General features: G+C 39.4%; 1 protein-coding gene across 1 annotated transcript in view; it reads left to right on the forward strand.

Moving 5' to 3' along the window:
• Window positions 1-15,090, forward strand: part of CPED1 (cadherin like and PC-esterase domain containing 1) — a 2,422,552-nt gene that overhangs the window by 2,041,825 nt on the left and 365,637 nt on the right. Inside the window, exon 20 of the mRNA XM_044087326.1 lies at window positions 8,492-8,593. Within this exon, the coding sequence (XP_043943261.1) occupies window positions 8,492-8,593 (102 nt within the window). The remainder of the gene's footprint in view (window positions 1-8,491; window positions 8,594-15,090) is intronic.

The following is a 15,090-nucleotide window of genomic DNA, read 5'->3' on the forward strand; positions in this document are numbered from 1 at the left end:
AGACGATACATGCAGAGATGTAGGCAACTTTTAGAGTCGACCCCACTATTCACCGCCGCTTGAGAAAGTCAGCAGTTACACAACAAACAAGGTGGGCATAGTTTCTACAAAGTATACTGGAGTGTCCTCTGTCATTCCTTTTACAGGAACTCCTGAGTTCGGCAGTTGTATCCTGAAAAAAAAAATGAATGTCCCACTGTTTTAGCAAAAAGAAAAAAACTCTAAATATTGCAGCAACTATAATACTGTATCTCAACACATGACTTTGACATAAAATATTATACATAGCTACAGTTCAGTGGCAGTGAAGCTTTGGTTGGGTAATAAAGTGAAAATGGGTGTTTTACATTGGTTGAGATCATGGCTTGACAAAAAGTCACGTTTTAATAGAAAATGTGCTTCTGTGTTGGTGCTCCATGTGAGGTGTAAGGATAGTAATAGTCGATTTTATTTTTCCAAACAATATGCTGTCCAGAAAATGCAGTCTCCATTTTCTGGAAAATGTCCCTTAATTTCAGACAGTCCAGAAGAATTCTGGATGGTTGGCAACTGTACATAGTAGCCAGACCAGGGGTTATTTTCTGAATACCCAGTCATTGACCCAGGTTGCACTTAAATAGAGATAGGTAGGTGTTCTGCTTCACGTGGATAGTAAACCTGTTCCAGAGAATGTGAATTCTCTAAGAAACATATCTGTCTGTCCAACATGTCCTTTTTATGTTGCAAGCAAAATTTATACCTTTTAATCTAGTAGTTCTGATGCTGTTTGTTTTGCGGATGTGCAAAAGATTCAGCAAAACTGGGTCGAGGGATGCCTTGTATGCCAGGCAAAGATAACCTCTCAGAAGTCTGTATGATACTGCCTAAAGAGATGGGGCTTTGAGGTGATCAAAGTCAAAGTCAAACTAAACTTTATTGTCATTTAGAACTGCACATGTGTTGCTTTAATGAAATTTCGAGCATCAGGGCAGTTCTTGAGATTACAAAGGAAAGTGAAACAAAACATACAAGTGTAGGAATAAAGATAACTAAGAAATTCTATAGTACTTCCAATACACGTAAGAAAGAGCAGAGACATTAACCAACATTCATATATGAAAAGAATACCATCCCCTCAGTTAAATTAACTGCCCTATTTAAAGTAATACAAAACACACTACAGATTGAAATGCCTAAATTATTTGTCTAATATTGCACTTGAGTGAGTTAAATAATACTGACTATGAATATAATAAATAAATATTGCACTTACTTGGAATATATGTAAGTATATATTGCACAAATAAATAAAAATTGACTTATGTTTCTAGACCCCTGGGAGTTGTACCTGAGTTCAGAAGTCTAATCACTGTAGGGTAGAAACTGTTACTGAATCTTGTAGTCCTGCAGTGGATGCCTCGATACCTCCTGCCCAATGCCAGATGCTTAGTCCATGTGCAGGATACATGTTGTCCTGTATTATTTTGGTGGCCTTTTGGATGCTTCTTGCAGAATACAGATGTTGTATCAATGGAAGACTGGAACCTGTTACCTTCTCTACAACCCTCACCACTCTTTCTAGCGCCTTCCTTTCTGTAACTGTGCAACTTCCAAACAATACTGTGAAGTTGCAGATGAGGATACTCTCTACTGCACCACTATAGAAGGTGGTGTGAATATGAGGAGGAAGCTTAGCTCTTTTCAGCCTTCTTAATAAGTGGAGGCATTGCTGCTCTTTCTTGACCAGTTGGCTGGTGTTTCCCAACCGCAAGAGATCCTCTGATATGGGCACACCCAAGAATTTTGTACTCTTAACCCTCTCCACACTCTCCCCATTGATCCTGTGCACTGGATGGTTCATTCTCCTTTTCCCAAAGTCAATGATAATCTCTTTGGTCTTGCTTTCTTACATTCAGATCAAGGTTGTTCCCCTTGCACCAACTGATCAGAGATTCCACCCTCCTCTCTGTTCGCTCGTTCATCCTCCTTTGTGATAAGCCCACAACTGTGGTGTTATCAGCAAACTTGATGATATGGTTGGACTTGTGCTTAGCATAACAGTCATGGGTCAGAATATAGCAATAACCCATGCCTGGGTGTGGGTAATGCTGGATTTACCCATGGTTGGCGTGGTTTGGTCCCGAGGGCGAAGCATTACCCACACCCAGGTGTGGGTTATTGCTATTATACAATGACATTATTTAAGAACAAAAAAAATAATTTTCTTAAATAATGGCATTGTATAATGCCTCATTGCTGCCCTTCCGCAGCTGTCTGGTATTCCGCGGAAGTTCTGATGTACTGCGCATGCCTACGCAGTACATCAGAGCTGTGGGCAAAAGCAATGGAGAAAGCAAGATCTCCATTGCTTTTCACTGTTTTGCTATGTTAAATGGGTTTAACATAGCGAGACAGCTTTAAAAAAAGCAATGGAGAATCTCCGTTGCTTTTTTCAAAGCTGTCTTGGTATGTTAAACTCATTTAACATAGCGAGACAGTTTTGAAAAAAGCAACGGAGAAAGCAAGATCTCCGTTGCTTTTTACAAACTGTTTCAATATGTTAAATGGGTTTAACATAGCGAGACAGCTTTAAAATAAGCAACAGAGGTCTCCGTTGCTTTTTTAAAACCTGTCTCGCTATGTTAAACCCATTTAACATAGCGAGACAGGTTTAAAAAAAAAAGCAACAGAGAAAGCAAGATCTCCATTGCTTTTTACACACTGTGTTGCTATGTTAAAGGAGTTTAACATAGCGAGACAGCTTTAAAAAAAGCAACGGAGATCTCCATTGCTTTTTTAAAACCTGTGTCGCTATGTTAAACTCCTTTAACATAGTGAGACAGTGTTTAAAAAAAGACTTATACTAATAGAAAAAGTCCGGACGACCGGACCTTTTTCCATTAGTATAAGTCTATTTACAACATGCATGCTGGCCAATCAGCGTGCACGTTTTGGAATATTAATGGGGGGTCATGGTATAATGTTGAATAACAGTGTGCTGACAACACATCCCTGTGGAACTCTGGTGTTAATCATGATGCGCTTTGATGTGTTCTTACCTGAATTCACCCTCTGTGGTGGCTCAGTCAGGAAGTCCAGGATCCAGTTACAGGGATGTTTACTAATTCCTAAGGTGCCACCATATTAAATGCAGAGCTGAAGTCTATGAACAGCATCCTCACATAGTTGTTTTTGCCCTCTAAATGCTCAAGGGAGATGTGTTGTGCTACTGATATGGCATCAGCCGTGGATTGGTTAGCTCTGTATGCAAACTGCAGGGTGTCAAAATCAGGAAGTAGGCATGATAAAGGATGCTTTTTCATCAGCTGCTCAAAACATTTCATAACAGTGGATGTCAGAGTGACTAGTCTGTAGTCATTAAGGCTGGAGGAAGTGGTTTTCTTAGGTAGTGGGATGATGTTAGTTTCAGCATATGACATTGAGTTTACTCCCTGTATTCTTTCTGTAAGGATCCTTTTGAACATTCCAGTTGTTGTATGTGTCTGGTCAGGTACATACCAAAGGGGGCATTATAGCCTGGGTCTGATGAGGGCCACGTACAGTGGTTTGATGTCCTCTCTGGACCTAGATGCTGTGCCCTTGCTTATAAGTTGAGCAAGACAAAAGGATTTTCTTAATACCTTGGACACATGTTGGTCGAAGGCTGGGTTACTATTTATCCCTGACTGGTGAATCAAGTTTTCTGGGTATTTTTGATGCTGTACTTACCTGGGGTGACAGACTTCCCAAAAGGCACTGTAATGCATTTCTTGGTATTGAGTTTTAAGCCATGGCTTTGGCACCAACTGTTTGTCTGTATTAGACCTTCCTGAAGGGTGTTCTCATCTTGGGAGGATTCAGTGACTGCTCCCACTTTGCAAGCATCTGCAAACTTGGTCAGCCATAGGCCTTTGACATTGGCTTGGACATCTAGGAAGTAGATGCCAAAGAGCAGTGGACCTAGAATGGAGCCCTGGGGGACTCCATTGGTGACCCATGTCTTTTTGGAGGTGGCATCACCTATTCTAACCTTCTGGGTCTTATCAGTGAGGCAGCTAGTTATTCAGCATGTTATAAAGGGGATTATACCTAGTTCTATGTTTGTTGACAATGCCCAAGTGGGGTTTTGTATCAAATGCCTTATCCAGATCTAGGTCGGTATTATGCAATCATTTCCCCCTCATTCATTGTCTTAGTGACCTTATCAAAGAAGTCCACCAGATTCAGTAAGCATGACCTTCCTTTGACAAAGCCAAACTGGGATAGAAATAGTCTCTGGAGGTCTCCTATATCCTTGTTGACAGTCACCATGACAATTCATTCCATGACTTTGCAAATAAGACTAGTCTGACTAATGGGTCTGTACTTTCCAGTATCTGTTAAAGGTCCTCCCTTATGAAGAGAGATGACCAGTACAGTCCTCCATTCATGTGGCACAAAGCCTGTTTTGTAAGACTATAGTTAAATAATGACTCCAGAGGTCCTGATAAGTTATACTTTAGACTATTCAAGAGGCATCCTTGGATGTTATCATGGCCCAGTGAGGCTGTGTTCTTTGCTTTAGTGATTGCAGCCAGTACATGCTCCCTGGTTACAGTTGGAGGGGTTATGTTTGAGGGTATTATTGGGACGGATGGTTGGGGGTGAGTTGGAGTAAATTTGGAACTGAATTTGTGCATTAAGAGGTTAACTATATCTCCAGACTCGGTGATAGTGGCACCATTAAACACCAGTTCAGCACATTGCTGTGTGCTGCCTTTGAGGTCTCTGATATAGCTGTAGAAGGCCTTATGACTATCTATATCCTGGGAGGATCTCTTATTCTCAGAGTTGTCTTTGCTTGACCTAATTAGGTCTCTTAGTTGCCATTTTACTTTGATAAGATAATTTTTATCTTTATGGGAATCACCCTTCCTGATTTTTGCAATTTTTTTTTGTTGTTGTATAGCCTGCTTAATTTGTGGTACCATCAGGGTAGTTTGTTTCTGTGGCTAGTTCTGGGCTTACTTCTGGTAAGTACAGTAGCCTGTATGCAACCATTGAAATGTCTGTACAGAGTTTCTGAGAACAGTTCAGCATAGGCTGCATTTTCACAAACCATCATTTAATAATGAGTAATTTGCCTTGGAATAGTTCCTGTTACTGGTTTTAATGGGATTACAGGGTTGATTTTGATTTTGAAGAAGACAGCTTTATTGTCGGACCTTACCAGGGAAGATGAGATTGGGAGGGGTGCAGCATTCTCCCATATTTGTGAGCACGAGGTCCAGTAGGTTGGAGCCTCTACTGAGTGTACTCACTATTTGGTCAAGGTTGTTTGTAATTACAATATCCAGGAATCTCTGTGTCAATATATTTGAGACCATATAGGATTCCCAATATATATATATATAAGAGGTAACTAAAGTCTCCCATGAGCTGGGTGTTAGGTTGGATGGTAAATGCTTCCAGTAGGTCCAAGTATGCATTGTGAACTTTTTGGGACATGGAGAGTGACCTGTAGCTCGCTAGGATATGGTACAGGATTTTGTCTGTAGTGTTCCTTATGTGAAGGAACTCCAGCACATCATCCTGTTTGACCACTCTAGAGATCTGCTTGTTATTGATATATTGACACACCTCCACCTTTTGCCCTTGTCTATGCAGCTACTGGTCTAAAACTGTGGAAGGCTCTGAAACCTTGCACTGATGAGGTACTCTCTGTCACATTAAACCATGTCTTGGTAACTGCACAGATGTCTATATTCTCAAGTGTGTGGAGGGCATGGAGGGAGTGTAGTTTTTTATTTAGGAAGGGAGTGTAGTTTTTTATTTAGGATCCTGGCATTGAGCAGTAACACCTTGAGGTTCTTTTGAATTAATTTTGCTATATCAGTAGGTTTGTCATTTAGGCATTGTCTGAAAAATTCACTGTGTGGGTGGATAAAGTTTTAGCCAGTATTCAAAAGTCTAGAGGAGAAAGGTGCAGACCATCCTTGGCAAAGTTAAATGGTCTGTTGACTGATGCTCCCAAGCTGACAAATATTGGATCTGCTTAGAATGACACCAGAAAGATGACCAGTTGCTGAAATCAATCATTTTTTTTCACTTCTTCATTCTCAGTGATACATTGTATCATTGTATCATTGTTTCATTGTATCATTCTCAGTGATGGTAATATGCTGCTCAGTGCCAGCCTCATACTAGCCTGAGTCACATAGTCTGAAAGCTTCATAATGTCTCTGTTCATATAGTCCAGGGAGGTACATTTTAGGTCATTTATATACCTGTCCATCCAAACAATTCTGTTGATATTGTAGAAGATTTAGATTTTTAGTATTTCTGATGCCATTTGATTTGCTGATATGTAGTAAATCCATCAGTAATAGGTCGAAGGATGCCTTGTATGCCAGACACAGGTCACTTCTTAACAGTCTGTAGGATACCAAGTAAAGTAACAGGGCTGTGAGTCGGTCGATGCACAAAATGTTGTTGAAGCCCTGTATCCTTTTAATAAGCTGTCTCTGTAGGTGTTCCAGTTGTTGCATGTGTCTGGACAGATACATGCCAAAGGGGACATTATATTCAATGAACTCCCTCCCCAGTGACTTAAACTCCCTTTCCTCAATAACCCTATTCAAAAGCAAATTGAAACCATACTTTAAATCACAGTGGTTATGCCCCTGTGCTAACCCTAACTAAGTACCTGACTTATCTCTGGGTACTAATCACCATACCTGTATAAGCTAGTTACTTTTCTATTAACAATAAAGAGAGTGTGATTTAACAGTTTAAAAGTGTTATTAGAGATTTCTTTGTATGACTAACCATAGCTAATATGTACTAAGATTCCGTAAGCAGAATTGCAAAGAATGTCAAAAATCTGTTATGTACCTGCATTTGTAAAATGTCACTTACTGTAAATAATACTGTGATTTGTGGAACTTTTCTTCCCGGGCCTCTACTGAAAACAGACATATATCCAATTCAACTAGCCTGGTCAACAAATGTAAAGTAAATAATAAATAAATAAATAAATGATTGGCCTAAAGAGGGCTAATTAAAGGGGGGGCAATGACATTTCTAGATTTAGACACAATCCCTTTGTTTGTAAGCTGTGCAATAAAGTTCTTTCTAATAACAATAGACACAAGTTGGTCAAAAGTTAAGTCACTGTCTTCATAAGTTCCCAAATCCCAAACAACTGTGTCATTTCTTGGGTCTATATTATCTTGCCAAAAGCTGTTTCCAGCAAATACTGCAAGATCAAACCTCAAACCACGAAAACCCAAAAATGTGAATGGCCAGGTTACCAATTTTTCCTAGGGAAAAACTAAACACCACAGACCATTTAAATTATTACAAGGTGGGGGGCTTTGCCCCCCACAGCCCCCTAAATAAATATACCAACTCTGAAATCACACTACAGTGGGGTAAAGGGCAATTTCACAGCAACAGCCAACCAATGTTTTCCCTAGGAAAAAAATCATTGACCTGGCCTTTCATGTTAGTGGGTTTTTGCGGTTTGAAGTTCGATCTTGCTGTATTCGCTGGAAACAGCTTTCAGCAAGATAATATAGACCCCATTTCTTCGGGGCATATTGTCAATGTAGCAGTTCCCTGGGTAGCAACTTTTATGTTGTTGAGTGATTGTTATGTCACTCGAGGGTCACTTCCCCAAGCAAAGCTATTAACCTAATTTCTTAGTTTGTTTAACACACAGTTAGAGGCTGGTCATCAGGCATATTTATTCACATAATGGAAGGAGGGACAAAAATATGATATTAAGCACAGTGATCTTATCTGACACTGGTAAAGTTAAAGACCACGTATGCAGCTATGAAATTACCTATTGTTTTACATAAAACATCTTTGTAGGTATCCTTATGCATACAACCCCTTTTTCTGTAAAAACAAAAGATAATGTCATACCATTTTATAAGCAAAATAGTTTTACAAATTGCTTCTGAATGCCATATTTACAATATTAATATGAATAGATGGGCTGGATGTGGTTGCATTACTTAGGGTACCCAGCGTAATTCTGCTGGATTAACATAGATCATTTTGAATTAGTTGTATAACTGACAAACTGTTAAATTAACAGTTTTTTTTAACTGTATAATTGTTTCATTTCCTGGCACTGCTAATTGAATGCCTACCAAATTTCTGCTTTTGAGAAAAAAAGAGATGCAACTTATTCAGCAAGTTCTTATCAGAAATACACTGTTATATCCTTAAGTAACAGACTGTTATGTCCCTAAAATACTGTTTTACCAAAAAAGTGTGCATTGATAACAGAATAATTAATATATATATATATATATATATATATATATATATATATATATACATATATATATATATATATATATATATATATATATATATATATATATATTTATATATATATATATATATATATATATATATATATATTTTTTTTTTTTTTTTTTTTTTTCAGGGTTAAATTGGAAGAGTCTAACATGTTTTACATATTACAATGATGTGTGTTCTCCCTTCTGGATTGCAGATCACGTCCTCTTAAAAACAATGACCAGACAGTACTTGTGGTAGGTGGCGTTCAGTGGCTAAACAAAGATCATCTGCACATCTTGCAAAGGGTACTACAGAGGTATGATTTAAAATATTTATGGGAAGAAAACAGCCGACTATTGCAAATGAATTATAGCTCTCTCTCCCTTACATGTATTCCCATTGTTGCTTTCTTAAGAAGCATCTTGTTTTTAATTTATTTTGTAGTCTATACAAGAAAATGCGTTAAACTGCTGACCTTTTCTTTACACCTTTAGCTGCTCAGTACTTGATTTAAAGGAGAAAGCCTATGGAAAGTTGTTTGCATTGAATAGTTTGCTTTAGGCTATGGAGTCATGCATACCTCACAAATGGATTATACTGAAAAGGTTTGACTTTCATTATTGCATGTGTGAGGCTCTTTTTTTGTAAGTGATAATGGTTATACAATACAAGACTTTGTGCATTCTTTCTGTGACGTCTGACCTTTACTAATCAATGTTTATTACTATCACACATGCATGTATTTCTTGCATTTCAGCTTGGCTGATTTGAAAGTACTTACAAGTGTCCTTCCCTAAAATCATATGATTTTCATTTTTAAAATTTGTAAAACATCTGAATACATGGAAGAATTTACAAAAGATACAAAAATAGATGAAACTCTGATTTAGTTTATTATAAGAAACTGACTTAATATATTGAGAAATTATGTCACATGAATACTGAACATGAGCTCATTTTATCGTCAGTGTGTGAGGTGTAATTTCCACAAAGTATGATAAAATGATTTTCCCTTTTGAAACTGGAGATCCATTAGCAGTAAGCAAGCATTCCCACAGCTGCATGATACAGCTTTGCAGTCAGATATTGAATTAAAAATACTATATCCTTTTTTAATTCTATTCTTAAAGTGTAAAGGCTGTACTGAAGCCAAACAGACTTTTTGCTGAGCAGAGAACGATACTCACTGCTTAGGATTCATAACGTTACTTCTTGGGGTCTAAGATTTCAGCAACGTGCTCATTTGCAAGACTTTTACCACCAAAATATTAGTGGGCTGTAGTGAAAAAGGCAGATATGTTCACTCTAAAAATATAAGTTTTATAGCACACCAGGACAAGGGAGTGCCATATGTTTTAGTGAAACAGCATTATAAGTGAAAAGTGTTTAATGTTTTAAATGTTACTCAGCTGTCTCACACTAACGCAGGCTCGGGTGTACATCTCGGTCTAACAGATGGAATACTGTCTATATAGTTAGTTTTGTCAGTGATGTTCTACTACAAGCAATGATCATGTTATTCTGTGTTTAACATACGGACTATGTTCCACAGCATTTGCTTCCTTACCATTTTTTGAGGCAGTCAATGAGTGTAACTATCTTCATAATTTGTACCACTGGCGATAACCGTGATTGATGTCATCATACAGCAATCAGGTGGTACTTCTACCACAACCTGTAACAGCTACACTAGGCCCTTAATCTCCCAGATGTGGATACTGCCATTTAGCTAGGCTGTGGGAAAGCTTGGCCACCACTTCCACAATCTGCTATCCTGCAGCTTCCTTACTTCACTCCCTAAGAAGAGCTGCCACTGTTGTTAAACTCTTTTCTATCTCTGTTTCTACCTCCCTTTGGAAGAGTCAGGTAAGGTTGCAATCATAAATTTCTCTATCCCCAACAGCTGACACAGACATGTGAGCATCCTGTTTTTTATTCCTGGGCTGGCGAAGCTGCAGACAAGAACTATCTATCAGTGTCATCAGACATACCTGCTGAACACATCAACTGATAGGCCATGCAAGTGACGCATTATATTAAAATAACAACACATTAAAAATGTACAATGTAACATTGTATTGACTTGGCAGCTTAAAATTCCCAGAATCAAAATGCTGAATGGAATACTAAAGCAGAGCTGTGAAGTGCAGTGTAAAACTGCACAACCAGGACTACAGACCACACAGACCAGAATGGGTTGCCCAGCAATACAATCGACTCCACTTAAAGGCATAGCCTCGGGAATGAGGTTAGTTAATGCGTTTAAGCAGAGTATGCTTATAAGCGAAGTTGCTATGAGTTACATGTATTAATGCTGCTCGATACACAGTACAGTCACACAAAAAACATACACACAAAACAAAAACACAAGTACAGTGATAGAGTTCAGAAAAGTTACTGTTTACAGCTGTTGTGTGAGCGGGAAGTCTATCATTAACAGGTTTAATTACAGCTACTGTTATGTATTGTAGTTGCATGAGAAAAAGCCTCTTTGCACACTGGTATTGCAGTATTATTTTTTTAACCTGCCGCAGGCTTCAGTACCACTTATTCACGTATTCACTTTATTCAGTGTATTCATTTTATTCTCTTAACATTCAGCCTGTGTACTTTCTGATCTGTCTAGCATAGAAATCAGTATAGTATATCTTCTATCTAAAACAGATTTTATTCTGTATATTCACAATGTGCCTTTTTTGTTTTTTATGCTTGGTAAGGCAATGTGCACAGTGATACATTTCATAGGTTCATAGGCGTGTACTAGGCTAATGGCCCTGGAGACTTTACAAGCATAGCCCATATGATTACCCTGGCATCGTGCCTCCTGACCTTAGTTCCTAGTGCCTCTATCAAGTAGAGCCACGGGAGTGATCCCCAGGGTGAATTTTCTATTTCCCATCCACCCATCAAGATTTTTCTTGAAGAGGGCCAGTAAGGTGCTCTGCTTGACATGTATGGGGAGTCTATTTCATAGCATGGGCAGTCTCTGGATTATGAACCTGTCCCTCCAGCATGTTCTGTTGATTGTGGTAATGAGGTTGAGCTCTCCGGAGCATGTGGTGCAGAGAGATTGGGATTTCTTTAGATGTAGAATTTCTAACAGAGCTGAGTCAGACATGGCTTTGTAAGTCAAGCAGAGACTTTGTAAGTCAAGCAGAGATCGCCTTGAAGAGCAGAGTGAAACAATAACCTCTTTCTTCCTGGATGCAAAACCCTTATTAATGAGATGTGCCACATAGAAGGACTTTCTGACCACAGTGGCAATGTTGTGGTCAAAAGAGAGGTTGCTGTCAACGTGTTCCTAGATCTCTTATAACACCTTCTGTGTTCAGTGGACTACCATCGATGTGATAATTCAAGGGAACTGTGTTTTTTCCAAGGGGGATGATGATACATTTTTTGGCAGTGAGCTTAAGGCCATGGTTCTGACACCAGTGGTTTGTCTCATTGAGGTCTTTCTGTAGGATGTCAACATCACCTGGGGAGGTAATAATAGCTCCCAACTTGCAACTGTCTGTGAACTTTGTCAGCCAGAGTCCCTTCATGTTGGCCTGGACTTCAGAGAAGTAGATACCAAACAGGAGAGGACCCAGGACTGAACCCTATGGGACTCCACTCGTGGCTGGACGACAGCCTGACTTGGAGTCAGCTACTTTCACACTGTGGGTTCTATCTGTGAGCCAGTTTGCAACCCACCTAGTGATATAGGGGTTGATGCCTAGCTTAGTGAGTTTTTCTGTGATTCCCATGTGGGGAATGGTATCAAAGGCCTTGGCCAGATCAAGGTAGGCTGTATGAACCACCTTGCCTTCATCCACAGCTCTGGTGACTGACTCAAAGAAATCGACCAAGTTGAGCAGGCATGATCTACCCTTCACAAAACCAAACTGTGTAGGATCCAGAGTTTGGAGATTCCCTATATCTTTGTTTATTAGGTCCATGATGGTGCATTCCATAGCTTTGCATATCAGACTCGTCAGGCTAATGGGGTGATAATTCCCAGGGTCTGTAGTCGCTACTCCCTTGTGGAGAGGGATGAGTGTAGCAGTGCGGAATTTGGTAAGGACAAAGCCTGAGGGAAGGCTGTGATTGAACAGGGTACACAGGTGAGGTGCCAGTTCACTCTGTAGTTCATGTAGAACACAGCCGAGGATATTGTCATGTCCCATAGAAGCTGTATTCTTGGCCTTGGACAGTGCTCTTTTAATCTGTGCAGCAGTAATACTGGGTACTTGGCAATCTGCTGGTATTGTGATTGGTCCTTTGTGGGAGGAGAGGGGTAAAGTTAGCACTAAATCTGTTGGCCAGTATACTGGCAATATCTGTTGGCTCGGTATAGGAGGTACGACTGTGCAGTAGCTCAGAGCAAATCTGGGTATTACCGTGGAGATTCTTTATATAACTATAGAAGGCCTTGTGGTTGTCTTTACTATCTGCTGCAATTCTGTTTTCATAGCTAGCTTTAGAGGATTTGATGAGGGAGCTCAACTTTTTGTTGAGGCTGATAAGGGAGGTTTTCCAGTCTTGGGACTTCACCTTCTTCCACATCAGTTTCCTCCTTCTGTTGTAGAGTTTGTTTATGGCAGGGAACCACCAGATTGGCTTCCTTTTTTTGCAGAGAGTGTCTTGGTTCTATTGGGTATGGTGAGATCCATGCATTTGTGTACGTGTTTGTACAGTGCATTGGTGTATGATTTGGCGGTCATGCAACTATTCTCCATTTGCATGGGTGCCGTGAAGTTAGCCACCTCTGTTTTTAGGAGCCCAAAGTTAGCTTTGCAGAAGTTTTTCATGGTAGTTACCTTTGTGACATTTGTGGCAAATTTTAGAAAAAGGGTAGAAAAATGTACTGCATAAAACACTAATATAGTTCTTCATTATTTAGAGAAAATTTTGTTATTGATGTCTGAACAGCTGTTTGCTGCTTCAGATGAAATACAACGTCATTCAATTCACAGAAAGTGGAAAATGACTCGCATCCCTTTTGTTCCATGAATCTGCGCAGTAAGTTGAGAGATTGAAAAAAATCATCATACTGTACAGGAGCAGTGGAGACATCCTCCTCATCTCCATTCTCTTCCTCTTCTTTCCGACTGCCAGCAGCACACTGTTCTGGGACAAATTCAGAATCAGCAGCCATTTCTTCTGTTTCAAGTTTTTCATCAGCTGCAATGTACTGCTTGAAATCGTCCACCATCATGCCGAAAGGGTTACAAAAGTTCTCATGCTGATCTCTGTCGCTGTTGTCACTATTGTGTGTGACATCATCTGGACTCGACACAACAAAACTAGCCTTCTTGTAGTAGTTGGCTATCACAGATTGTGAAATCTTATTCCATGCTTCTTTCCGCGAGTGTAATGAATCCAGCACGGATAGCTTCTTGGCAAGTTGCTCAGCTGCTGTTTTCTGTCTATGATATCTGCAACATGCTGCAGGACCAGTCAGCACTACTGCTTCTTGAAGCAAGAGATAATGCCCTGATCCATTGAATGAATAAGGGATGTGCTGTTTGGTGGCAGGAACTGAAGTTTTACAGTCGTCAACTTTAAATCATTGGTATGAACAGCACAGTCGTCACTAGAGTTTCCTACTCTTGCTTCTTCATTGAGCTGCTGATTGTCAGAAGCCATTCTTTCCAAATTTCACTAGTCATCCAAGAATTCTTGTTTGCTTTGTAAGTGACTTGAAACTTTTTTACATTCTTGAAACACCTTGGGTTTTTGCTTTTTCTGATTGCAAGATGTTCAAACTTCTCACTGCCATCCATATTACAAGCTAATAGTAAGGTCATTCAATCTTTCACAGCCTTTGATCCAGCAGCCTCAACATTTTTAAATGTTGATGTATCAGCCGGTATAGCTCTCCTATATAACCCAGTTTCATCAGCACTGAAGATCTCCCATGGACTGTACTCTTTAATGATGTCTGAAAAAACATCTGCCACCCATCGCTCAGCTCCAAAATCATCTGCGTCTTGTTTTTCACCATGCTGTTTTTTTAGCACAATGTTGTGGTGTCCCTTCCATTTCTCTAACCAACCAGTCATAGGTTTGAAATCTTCAGCCTGTATGCTTTTGGCTAGTGGGTCGGCCTTTTCCATTAACAATGGACCACTAATGGGAATTTTCTGACTTCTGGCTTGTGCAAACCAGTCCAACAGGGCATCCTTGACATTTTCGGCTTTACCCAACCTCTTGTGTTTGCGATTAGGGTTGTAACTTGTTTGCCACTCTTTCATAATTTCATCTCTGTTTTTCAGAATTCTTGAAATCACTCATTGGTGCACGACTAACGTTGCAGTAGAAGTCTGACTTTCTTGATTGTCAAGTTTTTTAATAACGTCAACCTACTCAGCTAAAGTAATAGTCTTTTTATGAAGTTTCTTCGACATTCTTTTAATATCCTTAGATAATTTTTACTTGTTAATCAACAGTACAGTATCCCTTAGATAACTGAGAGACTTCCTGCTCATGTAACGATCATGTAATAACACACTATGTACATGTAAATACCCCCTCCCCCAGTTACAGCATGCAGCTGTACTGGCCTATGCAGTTATGCGGAGTAAATAACATGGCAGTTAACTACTCAGAATTTGAAACAGCTGTGCATTAAAATGAAGTATTCAATTATCTGATATGTTTTAATGCAAAATACACCGCAATACAATTCCATTAACTAACAACGGGACTGAATGGACTTTGTGCATTTAACCAGATTATGCTTTTATCCAATATGCATTTAAGTGGAACTGACTGTATAAAAGCTGCAAGCAGGTATGTATGCATAAAGGGAACAAGGCCCACTTTGTT

This window comes from Protopterus annectens, chromosome 11.part0, assembly GCF_019279795.1.
Source record: "Protopterus annectens isolate FY-2018-M chromosome 11.part0, PAN1.0, whole genome shotgun sequence".
Taxonomy (NCBI): Eukaryota; Metazoa; Chordata; order Ceratodontiformes; family Protopteridae; genus Protopterus; species Protopterus annectens.